Source organism: Chinchilla lanigera, unplaced genomic scaffold (assembly GCF_000276665.1).
Source record: "Chinchilla lanigera isolate Chin_1 unplaced genomic scaffold, ChiLan1.0 scaffold00003, whole genome shotgun sequence".
Taxonomy (NCBI): domain Eukaryota; kingdom Metazoa; phylum Chordata; class Mammalia; order Rodentia; family Chinchillidae; genus Chinchilla; species Chinchilla lanigera.
In genome coordinates, this window is record NW_004955404.1 from 2,309,784 (window position 1) to 2,327,695 (window position 17,912).

The 17,912-nt window shown below is 56.4% G+C and overlaps 1 protein-coding gene across 1 annotated transcript in view; it reads left to right on the forward strand.

Annotated features, from left to right (window-relative positions):
* The window catches only part of Col4a1 (collagen, type IV, alpha 1), a 131,132-nt gene extending 113,591 nt beyond the window's left edge, over positions 1–17,541 (forward strand). Inside the window, exons 47-58 of the mRNA XM_013516808.1 lie at positions 635–685; positions 1,604–1,789; positions 2,299–2,432; positions 4,230–4,302; positions 5,025–5,096; positions 6,198–6,326; positions 7,142–7,240; positions 8,085–8,297; positions 9,198–9,375; positions 13,785–13,899; positions 14,549–14,721; positions 16,210–17,541. Coding sequence (XP_013372262.1) covers positions 635–685; positions 1,604–1,789; positions 2,299–2,432; positions 4,230–4,302; positions 5,025–5,096; positions 6,198–6,326; positions 7,142–7,240; positions 8,085–8,297; positions 9,198–9,375; positions 13,785–13,899; positions 14,549–14,721; positions 16,210–16,291 — 1,505 coding nt within the window. The 3' untranslated portion in view covers positions 16,292–17,541. The remainder of the gene's footprint in view (positions 1–634; positions 686–1,603; positions 1,790–2,298; positions 2,433–4,229; positions 4,303–5,024; positions 5,097–6,197; positions 6,327–7,141; positions 7,241–8,084; positions 8,298–9,197; positions 9,376–13,784; positions 13,900–14,548; positions 14,722–16,209) is intronic.
* Positions 17,542–17,912: the final 371 nt, after the last annotated feature.

A 17,912-nucleotide genomic window follows, 5' to 3' on the forward strand; every position in this document is an offset into this window, starting at 1 on the left:
GTCTCACGTGCAGCCTCACGTGCAGCGGTGCTCGTGTCACGCAGGGGAGCCCTGACCACGCAGGCTGCTCCGGGCCGGGGAGACGGGAGGGGTGCGGGGCTGCGTGCACCCAGTGTGGCCGCCTCTGCCCGGGCTCCTGCGCGCGTGTTGAGGCCCGTGCTGGTCCGTGTCCATCCCTCCTGTAAGAACTGTTTGTTCGCACTCCCAACCACATCACCGCCTTGAGCCCAGTGCCCACGTTTGCGTCCCCATGTCCGTGGCCCGGGGTCTCTGGCTGTCTCAGCTCCTTTGAGAAGGTTGGCGAGCTGGATGCTCACCCACGAGTGGCCCCTGCGTTTGTCTCCAGACAGTGGAAGAAGTGACTATCAGGCACAGGTCGTTTCTACTAAGTGCCCGCCGAGCGGCGCTGCCCGGAAGGGGCTCAGGGAAAAGCACTGAGTGAGGAGCAGCCAGGGGAAGGGCTGGGGCCTCGCAGCCGCGGTGCGTGGGAGCGTGGTCCTGCTCCCACGTGACCTGGAACTGACTTCTGTGGATCCCACAAAGGACTTGCGTCTCAGAACAGAGCCGATCCTGCCTTCCACGGCCTCTGCAGACCCTGCTGGGCTAATGAGAACTGGTGCTTTCTGCCTCACAGGTCTACCCGGACGAGGCTTCCCGGGGTTCCCAGGGACCAAAGGAGACAAAGGTAACGTGTTCCCAGCGAGCTCCGCCTCGCTGCCGCGTGACCTGGGTCCCTCGCACACACAGAATGGGCGCTGTCCTGGTACCCGGCCCTGGGCTTCTCGGCCAGGCTGCAGCTGGGGACTTGGGTACTGGTGCAGAGGGTGACACCGTTCGGGGCCTGGGTAGGTCTGCAGAGTCCTCACATGGATGTGGAAGGGGTGCAGACCGTGAGAACTGGCACAGGCCAGATGCCGTTCGCATTTTTATTGGCAGATTCTAGGTAATATGTTTAAAATTGAACGTGCATATTTTTTCAAGTTTTGGAGCTGTTTTTATTTATTGGCACACAATAAAGTGCATGTATGTCAAGTGTGCCGTTTGAAGAGTTTTGACATGTGCACACACGGAAACATGCATTGGGGGTAGCATTGCATCTGTGCGTGCAGGATGCTGTGGCACCCCATGCAGCTGCCCATGCACTTTCTGGAGTGTGGACTCCCTTGCCTGTCCTACAGGCTCGTACAGATTGGACTCTTAGCCCGGGTTCTTTCCCACGGCTAAATGTGCGTGGCTCGCCCTGCCCCTTGTTTCAGCAGGCCGCTCCTTCGCAGGGCCAGTCCCATTCTGCAGCCCGGGGTGTAGCTCCCACTCCTTTCCCTGCTGGGTGACAGCCTTCATCCTAGCAGGGCGTTGCCTGCAGGCTTCCAGACGCTCCCTAGCTCCCTCCACTTCGCTGTAGAGCGCTTCTTTTTAGGTGCATAAGGAGAGACAGCTAGGTCCTGCTTTTCCCCAGGCCATGGCCCTGGTGGAGCCCTGTGTGCTCGTTTTTGCTCCTGGCGCCCCGAGAAGCTTCTCTGAGAGGTGCCGGGAGGACCGCAAGTGTGCTGCGGGCTCTGCTGTGCTGGTCTCTCTGTGACCTCACACTGGCGTTGTTTTCTAGGTTCAAAGGGCGAAGTGGGTTTCCCCGGACTGGCTGGGAGTCCCGGAATTCCTGGACTCAAAGGCGAACAAGGATTCATGGGTCCTCCTGGACCCCAAGGACAGCCGGGCATACCTGGTGCTCCCGGCCGCGCCGTGGAGGGCCCCAAGGGAGACCGAGGACCGCAGGGACAGCCTGGCATTCCAGGTAAGGGCATTGCACCAGGCGTGGGTGCTGGGGCCTGGACACTAGGTGAAGGACAGGAGTGGGGTCTTTGCTCCTGAGCGGAGATGCAGCACAAAGTCTGAGAGCTCGAAGTGGCTTTGGTCTTTCAGGTCAAAGTTTCTCTGGTCTCTCAAGCTCCCTGATGAGGGGGATGCAAGAGAGGACATGGTGGAGAAAGACTGCACGGACGTCCTGTGCTGTTCGTCTCCCGACACCACTGGCGGGTGCTCCCGCCTTGACCTTGGCTGCGGTAGATGGCGCCACAGGTCTGGGCACCGTGACCTTGGGCGGACAGGTGTTCACACCGGCATCCTCTGGTCCTAGGGCCTGCCTCGATCTCATAACGGTTCGTGCTACACAGTGACACCCACACAGTGATGCTGGGGTTAGGGACGGCCAGGCACTGCTACCGGCAGCACCACAGCCTGGCGACTGGTATACAAAACAGCACCTGCCTGCCTTAAACCTGTGGTTTTCGTCTCTCCTCTTAGGGCTTCCGGGACCCATGGGGCCTGCAGGGCTCCCCGGGCTGGATGGACGGAAAGGGGAGAAAGGGAATCCAGGCTGGCCAGGAGCGCCCGGCGTTCCGGGGCCCAAGGGAGACCCAGGATTCCAGGGCCTGCCGGTGAGTTACGAGGCTGTGGGGTTTTCTTGGAAAGGAGCCTTTTCTGGTCACAGATGTGTGTGTCTTTGTGCATATGTGCATGAGTGTGTGTGTGTGTGTGTGTGTGTATATGTGGATGTACACACGTGTGTGATCCTCTGCAGCCCCAAATCAGCTCCTCTCTTGCCAGCAACAGTGTTTTTATTGACAGCAGAGCAGGTAACTCTATGACAATAAATGATGATTTATTTGCAAGAATCATTAGGAAGCAAGTGTTATAGTGATGCAATTTAGAGTTGATGCTAGGTTTTACAAGCCACTTACAAGCTTGGTCCAAAATGCCAACCAGCAGTGAGCGCAGCTGTGTCCCATAACTGGTGACAGCCGTCCTGGAGACTGCAGGGGAACAGTGACATCTCCAGGTAACCCAGAAAGGCCTCAGGGACACAGCTCAGGGCCTCACAAGTCACCAGGAGCAGGTTTGTGTGTGTGCTGTTGTCTGGCTGTGGCCTCCTGCAGTTCTCTTAGGTGGAGGCCTTGCATTTGGTTCTCAGCTGAGCCACCTCTGTGGCTAAGCCTTTGTGCCCCATGCCTCACTGATGTCCAGGATGTGTGAGGAGAGTTCTGCCCCACCCCCGAAACAGTGGCTGTGCCGGGAGGAAGGAACCGTGGATTCAGCTCTAAGTCAGTACAGGTCCTCCCTGTAGCTAAGTGTCACAAGGGTGTGCTTAGGAGTACCAGGCTCTTTCTCCAGGGAGAAACAGCAGCTCAGCTCAGCTGGCCACGCATTGAAGAACAAGTGGGGTTTTATGACTTTTGGAAGCTCTGCAGTGTCCTGAGGAGTTACGCAGAGGAGGCTGCATGGAGTAGCAATAATCACTTTTACCTACTTGGCACCTACAAGCGGTGTGCATAGCCCTAAGTCACAGAGGGAATGGGTCTTAGGTTCTTTATTGCCATATTATAGTTTTCCTGTGATGTAAATATAGCTGTCAGTTATTAATATATTCTATTCTTCCTCAGTAATATAGAAATACCTACCCCGTTCCTAGCGCTAGTCAGTGTCTGTCTGTCTGTATGTACATAGGCGTATATAAATATGTGTGTGATTTTCCAAATATATATACTTGTGATTGTTATTTTGGTTATGATACTTTTTAAAATAAGGTAAGTCAAAGAAACAAATCCTTTTTTTGTGGTACTGAGGATTGAATGAAACGAACCTATTTAAGAAATAATGCAACATTTTACAATGCTACCCATGCCTACAGAAAGGAACAATTCTACTGAAATAGAAGAAAATAAACTAAAATTCTTCAGTGCGTGAACATTGGTACATACTGAGATAAAACAATCTTTCTTTAGTGTTTTTTAAAATCTTTTTTACATAATTAAAATCAGGCTTCAGATAAGACATGAAGCCAGTTCTAGAGAGCAGTCACTGTGCTTGCGTGTTCGGGGGGACGAAAGGTGGATGGTGTTGATGATGACAAGTGTCTGTGGAGCTTCGACTGTGTACATGTCATCGTGCTGTGCTGTGGGGACAGCAGGAACAAGATTTTCACTGCTTCTTTCCCATGTGGCTGGACAAGCAAAGGGGAAGCCCAGGATAAAACAAATTGTTGGAATTTCCAGTTTCCTAGTTTACACACGCACAGAGATTTTAATCATTTTCGTTACCCATTCAAGGAACCAGAAGGCACCGTCTTTCCCAGATGTACTGTGCAGGATGTGGAGGGGCTTTCTCAGCTTCCTTGCTACAGGTCGCTCAAGATACTGTTGAAGGTCTCTGAGCAGTCCTACTCTCTGCCTGTCTAGGGTATTGGTGGCTCTCCTGGAATCACAGGCTCTAAGGGTGATATGGGGCTGCCAGGAGTTCCAGGATTCCAAGGTAAGACAGGAGCTGTGCAGTCTTGCTGTGATGGGGTGCGGTTGGAGGGCTCCCTGACCACCCCACCCCTTGTCCATACACAGGCCCAATGGCACTGGGACATGGCCCTCTCTTCACAGCAGCCTACCTGCACAGCCAGAGAATGTTCATGATGTTCTGATTTCCTTACTGAGAATTAGTGGATCACATACACCTCAATCATTTGCACCCCAATAAGTCATGAATAGGGGCCATTACTTAATTTATTAGTATATTAAACAAACATTCATTAGGGGCGTGCCAGGTTGTAGGCATTGTAATTTTTACTTCCGAATCAAATAGAAAGGTGAATAAAGCAAGCTGTTGTCCTGCAGGTCTATTTAGTCTGTTTGGAGAAAGGTGTAATCAAATGACCACAATCAGTGTCACTTACACTTCTGCTCTGTGTGCCCACTGTAGTTTGTTACCTGCTTGGAAAAGTATACTTTCTGGGTTCCAGAAAGAACAGTTTTGTCAGATGTCTGCGCTTTTCTCCCTGGGTTAAAAACATGTTCACTGTGTGTATATGAATGTATTCACCCACATGCATGTGTCTGCGTGTATGCAGGCCTGTACTATGTGCATAATGTATATCGTGTGTGCGTATACATGCTTGTGTATATTCATGTGTGTGCACACATATGCACACATGTTCACAAAGCGTGGGAAGCTCTGTGCAAACACAATGTTCTCCTCCTGTCCAGGTCAGAAAGGTCTTCCTGGTATCCAGGGATTGAAAGGCGATCAGGGTGATCAAGGTGTCCCCGGTGCTAAAGGTAGGAGATTTGTTACCTCGTGGGACCTCCCTGGTGATTTGGGGACAGGGAACTCACAGAGTGAGGGGTGGTTTTGCATGTGTGAAGTGACCAGAAGGTCATTAGCAGCTGATTAGAGATGCTTTGCAGCATGTTAGGATCACTGTTGCTCTGGAAGGCAGGTTGGTTCACTGTGGGACCGGGAGAGCGCAAGGGAGGGGCTGCACCCTAACGGGCTGCGGACCCCGAGTCGCTGTCACATTAGAGGCAGCCGGTGGCTTCCGGCTGTAGCAGGAGAGGTCTCCTGAGTGTCAGACTGCACTCTTCCTGGAGAGGACAGAGCTGCCTCTCCCGCCCGGGTGTCAGGGGGAGGTGGCTTCAAATGCCGCCTGGAAAGAAACAGCTTGAGCTGAGCCTTTGTCCTTTTCACTTTCTGCCGGGAGGACTGTATCGCTCTAGGACGTCAATGGCGAACCTTTTAGAGACCAAGTGCTCAAACTGCAGCCCAAACCCATTTATTTATCCCAAAGTGCCAGCGCTGCAATTAAACCTGAACACTGAGGTTTTAGAGTGGAAAAGACAACGCGTGCATTAGCATCTTTTATCCTAAAAGAAAAGTGCACTATCAGAGCTTTCAATGGTACAAACAGCTTTTTGCTAAAAGCTAAAAGTTTGCATTCGGCGTGCTTCTGCACAATTAATGTGATCTTTGCTGTCGCATGCACGCTGATAATTTGTCAGACCTTGGCTGGGGAGACCTGGCTTGTGTGCCGACGGAGAGGGCTGTGTGTGCCCGCGGTGACACGTGTGCCACGGGCTCATCACCACTGCTCTGGGGCCGTGTAAGTCTCAGAAGCGAGTTCAGGGAAGAGAACCGGGAGCTGGTGCAGTGGGAAGGGCGTGGGCAGTCCCACCGGCAGGCTCGGTGTCTTCCAGCCCTGGTAGTTCAGGATGCGGGCTGCTCGAGAAAGCTGTGCCGATGGACGCACGCGTTGCCAGGGTCTGAGGCCTCTGTTTGGTAGTGATTTTCCGTGGGGACACGTGGCCGTGGGACTGCCTCCCTCTGGATGCCTGTCCCTGCTGTGGACCGTGGAACTGACCAACCACTTCTCATCCCTGCAGGTCTGCCAGGTCCCCCCGGCCCTCCAGGTCCTTACGACGTCATCAAAGGCGAGCCAGGGCTTCCTGGTCCCGAGGGCCCCCCAGGTCTGAAAGGGCTCCAGGGACCTCCAGGACCCAAAGGCCAGCAAGGTGAGGCTCTGGTGCCAGTGCCAGGGAGTGGGGCGGGGTGGGGTCTCCTTCTCCAGGTCTGCAGTCAGAGTCCTTGGGTCGTCATCATCCACATATGTTCGAAAGTGACTCCTTCAGGGTGCTTGAGAACCAGGTGGAGCTGGAAAGGGACCTACAAAAAGCCACGAGAAAATGCGGACAAGCTAGAGGCACACACACCTGCATATCTACATTCAGTCAGGAAAGCAGGGGCCATGCACACTGCAGTGTCTCCCACAGGGAGGAGGAGGGTGGAGCACAGGTCTGGGGGGGGGTACCTGCCCCTGCTGTCAGAGCAGCCGGGCGGAGCCCAGGTAGAGACACGGCTGCCCCTGCAGTCCCCGAGCCCCGGGGAACCCTGCCTACCGCCTTCCTGGGATCGAGCGGAGCTGCTCCCACCTCAGGGTGGCTGGAAAGAGGTGGGGAAGTATAGGAGTGAAAGTCGGCACCGCGCAAAGCTACCCTGCAGCTACCCGCGTGTGAAGCGCATGCCCGGAGACCAGAACCTAACTGCCGAGTCAGCGTGTCCCTTGTCTAAACCCGGAGACACGAGGGTGGCCCCCACATGGCCATTTCAGCTCTGTTGCCGAGCAGCAGCATGCACACGCTTATACACACGCAGGCTCACGTCAGTGACAGCGGCTGCTGAAGCTTCCAGGCTCTGCGGGAAGCAGCCATGGGTGTGCCAAGGCCTCGTGCCTGTCCCCACGTAAGACTAAAAGTGACTCCAAAGAAGTAAGAGAGACAGCTCACCGCCACCCAGGCCCAGACCATGAGCTCTCTCTCCCATGCTGCAGGTGTGACCGGCTCGGCGGGTGTCCCTGGGCCTCCTGGCAACCCCGGCTATGACGGTGCCCCTGGCCAGAAAGGAGAGACAGGTCCCTTCGGGCCACCCGGTAGGTTGCTGGGGCCTCCCTTTCTGTAGCTTCTCCTGTGTCTTTGGATCGGAAGTGGCAGACCCAGGCATGGGGCACTCACGGCAGAGTAAAAATATTCCTCGAAAGGTTCCCAGGGAAGTCTGTGTCTTAGGAGAAATGGACTCTGGTGGTGCAGGTCTATAATGACAGCACTCTAGGAGGCTGAGGCGGGAGGATGGCAAGCTCAAGCTCAGTCTGAGCAACTTGAGACCCAGTCTTAAATGCAAAATAAGAAAGGAGCTTGGGATGCAGCTCAGCGGAAGGTCCCAGGTTCAATCGCCGTCCTGTGAGCAAGAGGAGAAGCGGGATTCTAGACAAGCACAGAAAGGGCTGTAGTTTCCGTGTAGCGGAAGCTGCTGATGGTGGTGTTGAAAGGTGGCCGCGGCAGTGGCCCCGCGTGGCCCTGCATGGCTCTCTGACAGTCACGTGGGCTGCAGCTGCAAGCTCCTTCTTCATCGCAGACGAGGGAGAGCGTGGTGCAAAGTCAGCGAGCATGATTACTCAGGTGTTCGTTTCCACAGCCGTCTTCTCTCCTCGCACTCGATGTCCCGAGTGACGCTGGGCCAGGTGGTGTGGCTGCGGAGCCGGCTGCGGCGGCACAGAAGGCCGGGGCGGGGCTTTGTGTGTGTGTGTGTGTGTGTGTGTGTGTGTGTGTGTGTGAGAGCATGTGGGTGCGTGTTCCCAGGACTTTTTCTGTGGTGTGAAAAAGACGAGACATTTTGAGGAAATCAAAATACTAAAAGCTCCTCTGAGACAGTGGCTTTGGAGGCTTCCCCGAGAACCGGCTGCAATGAGGGAAACCCATTCGCCTTCTCTCCCGCAGGTCCCAGAGGGTTCCCGGGCCCCCCAGGGCCTGACGGGCTGCCTGGATCCATGGGGCCCCCTGGCACCCCGTCTGTGGACCACGGCTTCCTGGTGACCAGGCACAGCCAGACGACAGAAGACCCGCTGTGTCCGCCTGGGACCAAGATCCTCTACCACGGCTACTCGCTGCTCTACGTACAGGGCAACGAGCGGGCCCACGGCCAGGACTTGGGTGAGACATCGCCTCGGGCCACTTGGGGGCAGTGCCTGGCGTAACTGGGGACAGCGGCCTGGGGGAGAGAGCTCGGCCTGTTTCCCTCCTCCGTCCTGATTAAAGGGATCATCTGTTCAGCAGCCGCTCGCCCGCTCACAGGAAGCCGGGAAAGCGAAAGCCCTCGCTTGACAGTGCCCAACCTTGGCAGAGTTTTGAGCTCACCCGCCAGTTGCGAAGTGGGCCTGGGTCCGAGAGTGTGCGTGACAGCCTGCACTGTGTCTGCCGAGCGGGGAGGCGGGCGTGCCTGCGTGTTCCTCTCCCCGCCCCTCCACTAGCTTAGGTCCGTGGGCAGCCGCACAGCTGTCCTTCGTCTGCCCCAGACGCTCCACCAAGTCCCCGTTAGTGTCACCGATTGAGGTGGGATCGGCCACCGCGCCCGGTGTCATCACCTTGGGTCCACCCAGTGACCAACCTTTTTTTGGCCCTCTTTTTAAAAAAGTGTTACAATGAAAAATATGTTTTAGAAGGAAGTTTTGAGACCACATTAACTCTATTACATCTTTTACATATAGCCCAAGGTAATTTCTCTTCACTCAAAAAAAAAAAAAAAAAAAAGAGGACAAAAAAAGCAGAGCAAAGCCGTGCTCACCTTCCCTCTGGACTCGGCCCTCGGCGAAGGTCTCCCTCTGATCAAACGGCCCCGCGTAGTTCTTTCCAGTGTGCCCCTGGCCTGTTCACTTGAGCTGTGAAGGAACGCCCACGGGCGGTGCCTGTGCGCCCTCGCCGGCGGGAATAGTCTCGAATCTTCATTCCGTCTCCGTGGTCACGGCTTCACCGTGTGCCTGTGATTGTCGGCCGCGTGACGTCCGCCCGACACAGGCGCCGGCGGGTCCTGAGCCAGCGTCTCTGTCCCCGCAGGCACGGCCGGCAGCTGCCTGCGCAAGTTCAGCACCATGCCCTTCCTCTTCTGCAACATCAACAACGTCTGCAACTTCGCGTCCCGCAACGACTACTCCTACTGGCTGTCCACGCCCGAGCCCATGCCCATGTCCATGGCGCCCATCTCCGGGGAGAACATCCGGCCCTTCATCAGCAGGTGAGCGCGGCAGGCGCCTCGTCGGCCGGGAGCCCCTCGTGGTCTGACACACGACCACTGGAGTTTGTCTTTCCGTGCTGTCCTCCAGACATTGCCCGTACTTCAGGGCATGGCCAGTACTTTTCTAATTGTGATTGCAGAGTTTTATAGAAAGTACCCGTAAGAGTGGTTTGCCCCAGCGCTGAGGCAGGAGGATTGCTGTGAGTTCGAGGCCAGCCTGGGCTGCAAAGTGCGCTCAAGGCCGGCCAGAACTGCATAGTGAGACCCTGTCTCAAAAAGGCAAAAAAAAAAAAAAAAAAAAAAAAAAAAAATTGGTGTAACCTCACTCTCTTTCAAACAGTTATAGTAACACCACCATCGGAGATTTAAAAACATCCCTTTCTTCGCTGGGGTTACAGGCACAAACCACCACAGTGGCTGGACTCACGTTTGTGTGGTGGTCGCTGTGAGGGGCACTGCGGGATTCTTCTGCACACCCTTGGACAGGACAGCGCCTCTCAGCGTCTCTTTCCTGCCTTCTCTTCCTTTTTCCTCTCCTCCCTTCCTCCCTCCCTCCCTCCTTCCCTTCCTTCCTTCCTTTTTATCACAAGCTACATAAAAAGCCTCTGAAGATGTTTTTTGTGGGGAGGGGATCACTCTCGCTCCTATAAATTTTCTAAAGGCGAATGATTTCTCGTGGTGAGACATGACTGTGTAACTAACATAAGCCTGCCATGTGGTACACGCCTACAATCCCAGCACTTTGGGAGGCTGAGGCCTGAGGGTCACAAATTCGGGTGCTGCCTGAACAACTTAGTGAGAGCCTGTCTCAAAATCAAAAATAAAGAAGGGGAGCTTGGAGCAAGTTCAGCGGTAGAGTACCCCGGTGTGATCCCGGGCTCCAGGATGTTCCACTGGGCCACGCTGATGTGCACACCCACACTGAGCGCAGCCCAGCTCCCCTGCTGCGTGGGAAACGCACGCCCTGCCCACCCCGCTCGGCCCCCACGCTCCGCTTCGTGCGTCTGGGGCGCACCACGGGGTGTCCTGTGGACGGAGTTGCGCAGGCCCTGTGCTGTCACGGCTCGCTTCCCTCGTTAATGTCCTCCGGGCTCATCCGGGGTGTGGGGTGTGCTGTCCCTTCCTCTCCCACTGCCCCCAGAGTGATGCCCCGGGACGTGCGTGTGCCACACTCCCTGGGTCCCCTCGCCTGGCTATGCGTTCCCTCCGTGCGGTGGTGTTTGTGACGGATGCTGCCGGATCTGGGTGTGCAGCCCCGGCCCTGCATTCCCGCCTGTGGCCAGCGGTGGCAGTGCCGAGTCTTCCAGGAATTCTGCTTCTCTTTTTTTTGTGAGACTCCATGGCTGCTCTCTGCAGCGGCTGCACCGTCCCCGCCCACAGAGCACAGGGCTCTGGTGCTGCCTCGCCAGCGCTGATCACCCCGTGTTTTCAGTCGCAGCCATCCCGACGGGTGTCGGGTGCCCCAGCACCAAGGCATGACGCTGTGCTCCCCGGTGCGTGTGCTGCGTGCCTCTGGGCCTGTCCGTGGACATTATGTGGGTTCGCTTTACACTGCAGCGTCTACACAGCCGTGAGATTTTTCCACGCTCTCCTCCCTCAAATCCCACAGTTTTGGTCCCTGGATCCGCTGGGGATGCCAGTGTTTGAGGAGCGAGTCCCTGATGGGGCGCTTGTCCACGAACGAGGTGTGGAGTGGGGAGGGAGGGCGGAGCTGGAGCCCCGGGCGAGGTGCGTGGCTGTCCTGTGCTGGGCCCCGTCTCCTCAGGGCTCCTTGTTGGCTGTGCGCAGGAGGAGCAGGGAAGTGGCACACGAGCACTTGCACTGCGCCACGAAGCCGCCCCTAGTTTTACTTTTTATGAACGACGGTGACAAAGGGTAGATGGAGCAAGCGGCCAGGAACGTGTTCCTGGGGAAGGTGGGCGTGAGGAAGGCGCGCTGAGCATTCCTGTGCTCGCTTCAAAGACACTGGCAGCTTCGTGTGTGTGTGTGTGTGTGTGTGCGGGTGCGTGCATGTGTGTGGTGCTGGGGTTTCAGTGTGAACCCAGGGCCTTTGCAGAGTACACCCACGCCCCCTTTCATGGGCACACCTTTGCGGCACACGACGGCCCGTTCTGGGTCATGCGTGTGCACAGCACATCTTTGTCGTCTTTATGCCCCTGCCCCATCTCTCGGTCCCTTCCCATCGCAGAAGCTCCGTCTCCCTGTCTCCTATTCTCTGTCTTTTATTTTGTCTTCATTTATACTTCGGGTTTCTCACATAAGAGAAACCGTGCAACATTTAAATTTGTGTGTCTGATTTTTTTTTTTTACTTAATATTTTGGTCTCAGGCTGCATCCATCTTCCTACAAATGACTCCGATTTATCCTTCTGTATAGCAGCCCCTTTTTTATTTTGAGACAGGATCTTCCTAAATTGCTAAGGTGCCCAGGTTGGGCTCAAACTGTGGTCCTCCTGCCTCAGCCTCCCAGAGTGCTGGGATGACAGGTATGTGTTGCCAGGTCTGGCTCCTGAGCAGCGCTCAAGGGTGAAGAGAGTTCCCGGAAGTGCCCTGCACTCCATGGGAAGCGGGGAGCAGCGCTCCGTGCACCCCATCCCTTCGCTTCGTGAGCACCCTGCTGGGACAGACTGCAGTGCAGGACTTGGGCCCCACAGACCAAGCCTCCTGACAGGGCTGGACTGTGAGGACCCTGGACCCGGAAGGCCTGGGAAGGAGAATCCCAGCGCGACCTTGTCCGTTAGAATCCCCGGGTTTGGGCTGCCAGAGAGTGCACTGAGGGCCTTCGCTGGGAAGTGTCACTCGTTGCCCTCCAGAGAGGCACTGTTCAGAGCTCGCAGAGACCGTGCGGGAACGCTGCCTGACTAACACCTTCTACGGGTTTCTCTTTTAGCTTTCCTTGGACAACAGGTAGAGCACAATTATCATTTATTCATTTCCTCTTTCCTTTCTTGATAACACTGGCGCTGGCTTTGTCTCGGTGGCAGACACGGGCCCTGGCGTGCAGACAGCCAGGAGGATGGGAGCGGCGCGGGTCTGAAGCGCACTCTTCTTGCAGGCTTGTCCCTTGCCACAAGACACCCTGGTCCCTGGGCACAGATAAGATTCTGAGTCCAGGGTCCCGGGGCTCTGCGCTCCAGGTCCTCTGTCCCTGGCAGTGGAACCGCTGAGACTTTGCTCCAGGGACCCCCGCTCCTGTCCCCAGCCCATGGCTCCTCTGCCGAACGGTGACTCTGATTCCCTAGGACTCTGGCCAAGGTCACTTTAACCTTGGCATTCCAGTGGGCTCTTGGGAGCACAGGTGGCTTCCAGGGGCTTCCTCAAGGGATTTCTGGTCCAAAAGCTTCATTTCAGAAACACTGGAAGGATCCATCATTCTGACTGGGGGCGCTGCCCAGTCCTGACGATGGTGTCTCCCACACGCCTTCTCTGGCTGTCCACAGACAGGATGGTGACGAGGCCCCAATCAGGGGTCTGGAGAAGAATCTGGTCTGGCCTGGCCTGGCCTGGCCTGGACACTTAGCTGGGCTTTTGTTTCTTCATAAGTAGCATGGGGATGAGGCCCAGGGCTTTAGAGACCAGCAGCAGTCCACACCTGTGAGGCACCTTCCCTGATGGCGGGACACCAGGGCAGCTTAGGACAGACCAGAGGGTGCTGTCCCCCGCCTTTCCGCCTTGTCAGGGAGGCCGATGGCGGGAGAGAGACGCAGCCCATTCAGTGGCTGGGGTTTAGCTAGACCTTTTAGCTCCTGTGTGTTGGTGTGGATAGGGAGGAAACACGCAGGGCGCGGGCTGCCCACCCACCTCCCGAGGGGCCAGGTGGGATTATCGTTAACCCGTTTACACTACTCGACCCGCGCTGCTTCTCCTGTGACTTGAATTCGGTCCTTGGGCTGCTGGCACTTTCTAAATGCAGCGTCCTCCTGCTGGGCTCGCTGATCTGCCCCCAGCACCTTCCAGCTGGGGGCATTCTGGCCTGGGCAGGGTGGCTCCATGACAGGCGGCACTCACGGCCAAGCCGGGGGCCGGGACCAGGGGTCGGGACCAGGGTGTCGGGGCTGCCGGCCTCCGCTCACCACGCCTGCAGGGAACTCAGTCACGCGTGGAGCTTAGAGCTCTGCTGCACTCAGAAGTGGGAGCCCCGCTTTCTTTTTAAGCATAATCCTGGTTCCTGAACCACGTGCTCATTGTCCAGGAGGCTCCACAGAGGGGCCCTGCGGCCTGCTCTCAGCATGGCGGCTCTGCAGCCCGCTGCCCATTTCCCCTCCGCCGGGCCCTGCCCGCACGGGCAGCCAGCAGGAAGCACCAGGCCCGGGCGCGGCAGTGGGCCCCGTGGTCGTGGGGTCAGGGAGCAGGCGAGGGCGACTGTACCCAAGGGTCCTCACCCGCCGCTGAGCCCGGCCCTCCTCGCAGGTGCGCGGTGTGCGAGGCGCCCGCCATGGTGATGGCCGTGCACAGCCAGACCATCCAGATCCCGCAGTGCCCCAGTGGGTGGTCCTCGCTCTGGATCGGCTACTCCTTCGTGATGGTGAGTCCCCCATGGACCAGCCCTTGCGCTTGCCCCGCTGAGTCTTCCAGAGGCTGCCCCCAAGGCATGGCTCCTGCAGGGTCCAGGCCCCTCAGGGAAGAGGACTAGAGCTTCGTAGGGACATGGCTCTTACCAGCACAAGAGCTGGAAAGCAGAAAGCTCAGGATAGAGGCAGAAAGGGCTGGTGCACTGGCTGCAATATGTGACTGGAGGAGGGTGCTCCCAGCTTGGAACTTAGAACCTGCCGTGCACAGTGTAACCCAGCTGCTCCGAGGTTAGACCCCCAGAAGTTCCTTTCCCCGAAACTAATCAAACAAGAAACATGGTACCTGCTTCAGGGGCTCATCTGACGTATTTTATTATTTCACTGGAAACTACTGATTAGTGCTGGGTGTGTAAGAACGGGGTTGGCCTGAGTTTCCAGCTCCTCACCCTGGACCCACACAGGGGCATTTGCCTTGGTGTTCCTTCGGCAGGGGAAGGGAAGCTGTGGGCTGAGCCCTGGTGCCCATGCGGTACTGTGGCTGCCAGGGCTGGGAGGGTGTCTGGGGACAGCGAGTCCCCTGCGGCCCACGAGGGCAGAGCACTGGGCTGTGCAGGGGATGGCACGGTCCGGGCGGGACCCCGCTCACGGTCCCTTTGCTCACAGCACACCAGCGCCGGCGCCGAGGGATCCGGCCAGGCCCTGGCGTCCCCCGGGTCCTGTCTGGAGGAGTTCAGGAGCGCGCCCTTCATCGAGTGTCACGGCCGGGGCACCTGCAACTACTACGCCAACGCTTACAGCTTCTGGCTCGCCACCGTCGAGAGGAGCGAGATGTTCAAGTGAGTGGGGCGCCGGCCCCTCTGCGCCCGCGGTTTCACAGTCTTGCAGGCCGCTGCTCTGCTGGAGGGGTGGACTCCTGAGTCTGTTCCGGGGTCCGGGGCCGAGGGACTTTCAAGGCAAGCGTAGGTGACAGGCTTCATTCCACCACCCCTTCCCCAAAGCACCAGGCAAGAAAGGCGGTCGGTTTCCATGTTGTGGGTGAATGTCCTAAATGTGATGAAAGCCACCCAAGTCTTCAAGCGGAAGCAGGTTTCTGTGCTGTCTCTTTACCCCTGGGGCCTGCAGCACGCTGTGTCCAGGGCGGCTGGGGCGCTGAGTGTCCCGTGTGCTGCAGGAGCCCTGTGCACATAGCGAGGGCACCTCCGATCTATGCAAGTAGCACAGCTCTGGTACCAACGTGCTGACGCTGACGGCACGGCCGCTGCTTCTGTCCCGGTCGTCAGCACCTCACCTTGAAACCCGTCCCCAGGGGGTCCCCAGGTGACCTCGCAGGTGTCAGCGTGTAGCCGTCCCATCCCTCCACATGAGCAGGGGCACCTAAGGGCCCCTCCACACATCCTGCAGCAGTGCAGGAGGTGCCCCCGCGGCCAGACAGTTCCTTGTATGCCTCTCCCCCACCAGGCGAGCCCAACCCCCGCTGTGGAGAGTTAGGGCTCCGTGTCCCCACGGCCCCATCTCTGTCCAGCAAGGTGCCGCAGCCGCCCCTTGTAGTTCTCTAGAATGCAGCCAGGGGCTCGGCCAGTCGCTGGTGTGTAGCTCCTGGGTGCGCAACATCCACCCCACAGAGGTGACTCTTAGCTCCAGAGTGGCTCGCTGATGTCCCCAGGGTCACCCCAGCTTGCCTACAGGCCCAATAGAGAGAAAGTGGGATTATTACTATTATTATTTTGAACCAACAGCAATGAAGTAAAGCAACTTTTCAGAGAAAATTAGGTAAAATCCCATCAACTGAAATAATTTGGGGCTACTGGAGTTTGCATTTTGAAAGGTGTTAGAGTAAGAACCCCCGTTTTCGGAGAAGGCATTCGTGTTGGCTAGTTTACTTTGAACAGAATTTGTATAGGAGCAGCTTTAGTGCAGATGGCACCTTTCTAGCCACCCAAATACGGTGATCTCTAGGATGAAGACAAATTGGAGACCTCTAAGTCTTTTCTGCTCTTTGGCCTCAGATCGGACCGTGCATACCGGTCCTCCCAAGGTTCCAAAGGTGTCTGGAGGTCTGCTTAATCTCGGAGGGCTTGTTACTCAGCGCAGCACCCCACGGTGCTCACCGAGCACTCGCAGGGGTGTGGAGTGGGTGCAAAAGGCCGCGCCTCCTCCTTGCTCAGGGATCCCTAGTCTAGCTGAGAAGACAGAAGTTAAGCTCCCCACAAGGGGCAGGGGCAGCCAGGCTGGTGGCTCAGGCCACTGAGGGTGGGTCGCGGTCCCGGGTGGTCCTCAGGTTGGCGCGAGGCCGATGCCAGCGCTGAGAGCCCTTGTCCTTGCAGGAAGCCCACACCGTCCACCTTGAAGGCCGGAGAGCTTCGTACCCACGTCAGCCGCTGCCAAGTGTGCATGCGAAGAACATAGCGAGGCCGCCCCAGCCGCGTCACAAATGGTGCTACTCTTCCTCCTCCGCCGCCGCCGCTCCTCCTTTATGTTTAACAGCAACGAACCCTAGAAGTATATCCTGTGTACCTCACTGTCCGTATGAAACCGTAAAGTGCCTTATAGGAATGTGCGTAACTAACACGCCCGCTTCACTGGCCTGTGCTTGCTGAAGGAGAAGAAGGCAACGATAAGCTTCCCATAGTGGCATCCAGATGGCACTTGCGATGAATAGAATTCCAACCCTGCTCCGACTCGAGCACTGATGTGTGAAGCCGGAGCGCCAAGGTGCTAGGGGCGCGGTGCCACCGCCTGCCCGCCTGCCCGTGCTCAGCCTCGTATTGTAATAGAGGAATTTTCTGCCCCATACGAGTGTCTCTAGGGCATGTCTAGTGTTCCCAAGTCCAGGGCCCCGGTCTGTGCGAATCACAGAGATGTAAGAGCAAAGCTCCAAACGCTCTGCCGGACTCGTGAACCATCTGTCCCTCCCAGCCCCCGAGCACAAATTCGTGTCTCTCCGCTCTGTGTGGTACTACGCAGCTCCTCCGGCAGAAGCCCCAACTTTCCTGTGGAATAAAGATGGTCCAAACGTAGTGAGAAATTAAATATATATATATTTTAGTAATTTATATAGATGTCAGCAATTAGGCAGGTCGAATCCTAGTGTAACTCCACTGTTCAAATAAAGCTTACCTAGTTCTCTTCTTGCAAAGACTGTGCTGTCCTTTAACACAGATTTTCAAACACTCTGATACCAAATGTGAAACACCTGCTTTCCTTGTCCACTTCCAAACCAAAATAATGTGTGGCCCAAAGCAAGCCTGGGTTGGTGCACACGGTGTCTCTGGCCAATGGAATGTGCACTTTGAGCTGATGGCTTTGACTCTATTGAATACTTTCAGGGTTTTAAACACTAACCACAAACTGAAAGACTTGACCTCAGAAGCACCCACGGTCAGGCCTGCCTTGCAGTAGCACCCCACTCGCGGCCGGTGTGGGGAGAGTGCTGCGGAGCCAGTGTCGGCGTTTCCGCTCAGGCACTTGCGGGCCACTTCCGGGAGCGGGGAGCCACGTGTGCCGGAGGGCAGATTCGGACCACTATGCTTGAAATGACGTTTCACCTAAAGTCTCCGAAACTTTTTCAAGACTACTAAGGCCTTTCCTGTAATTTCTTTACATGTGTATTTCTTAAAAATTCAAATTTGTAATAAAACTATTTGTATAAAAATTAAGCTTTATGAATTTGTTGCTAACACTGCCACAGAAGCCTTTAAAAGAAAGCTCACATTAACTGTAATAAATGTGTAAGCCTTGCACACCCTCAGGTCACTTTTATTTTGCACTCTGTAGCTGAGAGTCACTGCCCGGGAGGGCTGTGACCCCCAAGGACGGCTGCACATGTAGGCAGTCGCTGACGGGCACCTTCCACCTGCGTTTGTCACCATGCATGTGAAGGACCCAGCACCTCCTGGACACCCCGGAGAGCAGGTGAGGCACAGGCCGCTCTGCAGAAATGTGGGAGTGTACACCTCAGTGTCCAGAGCAGCTCCCCGTGCCAGGATGTTTGTGGGTGCCTCACCCAGAAGGGCTGCAGCAGGGATGA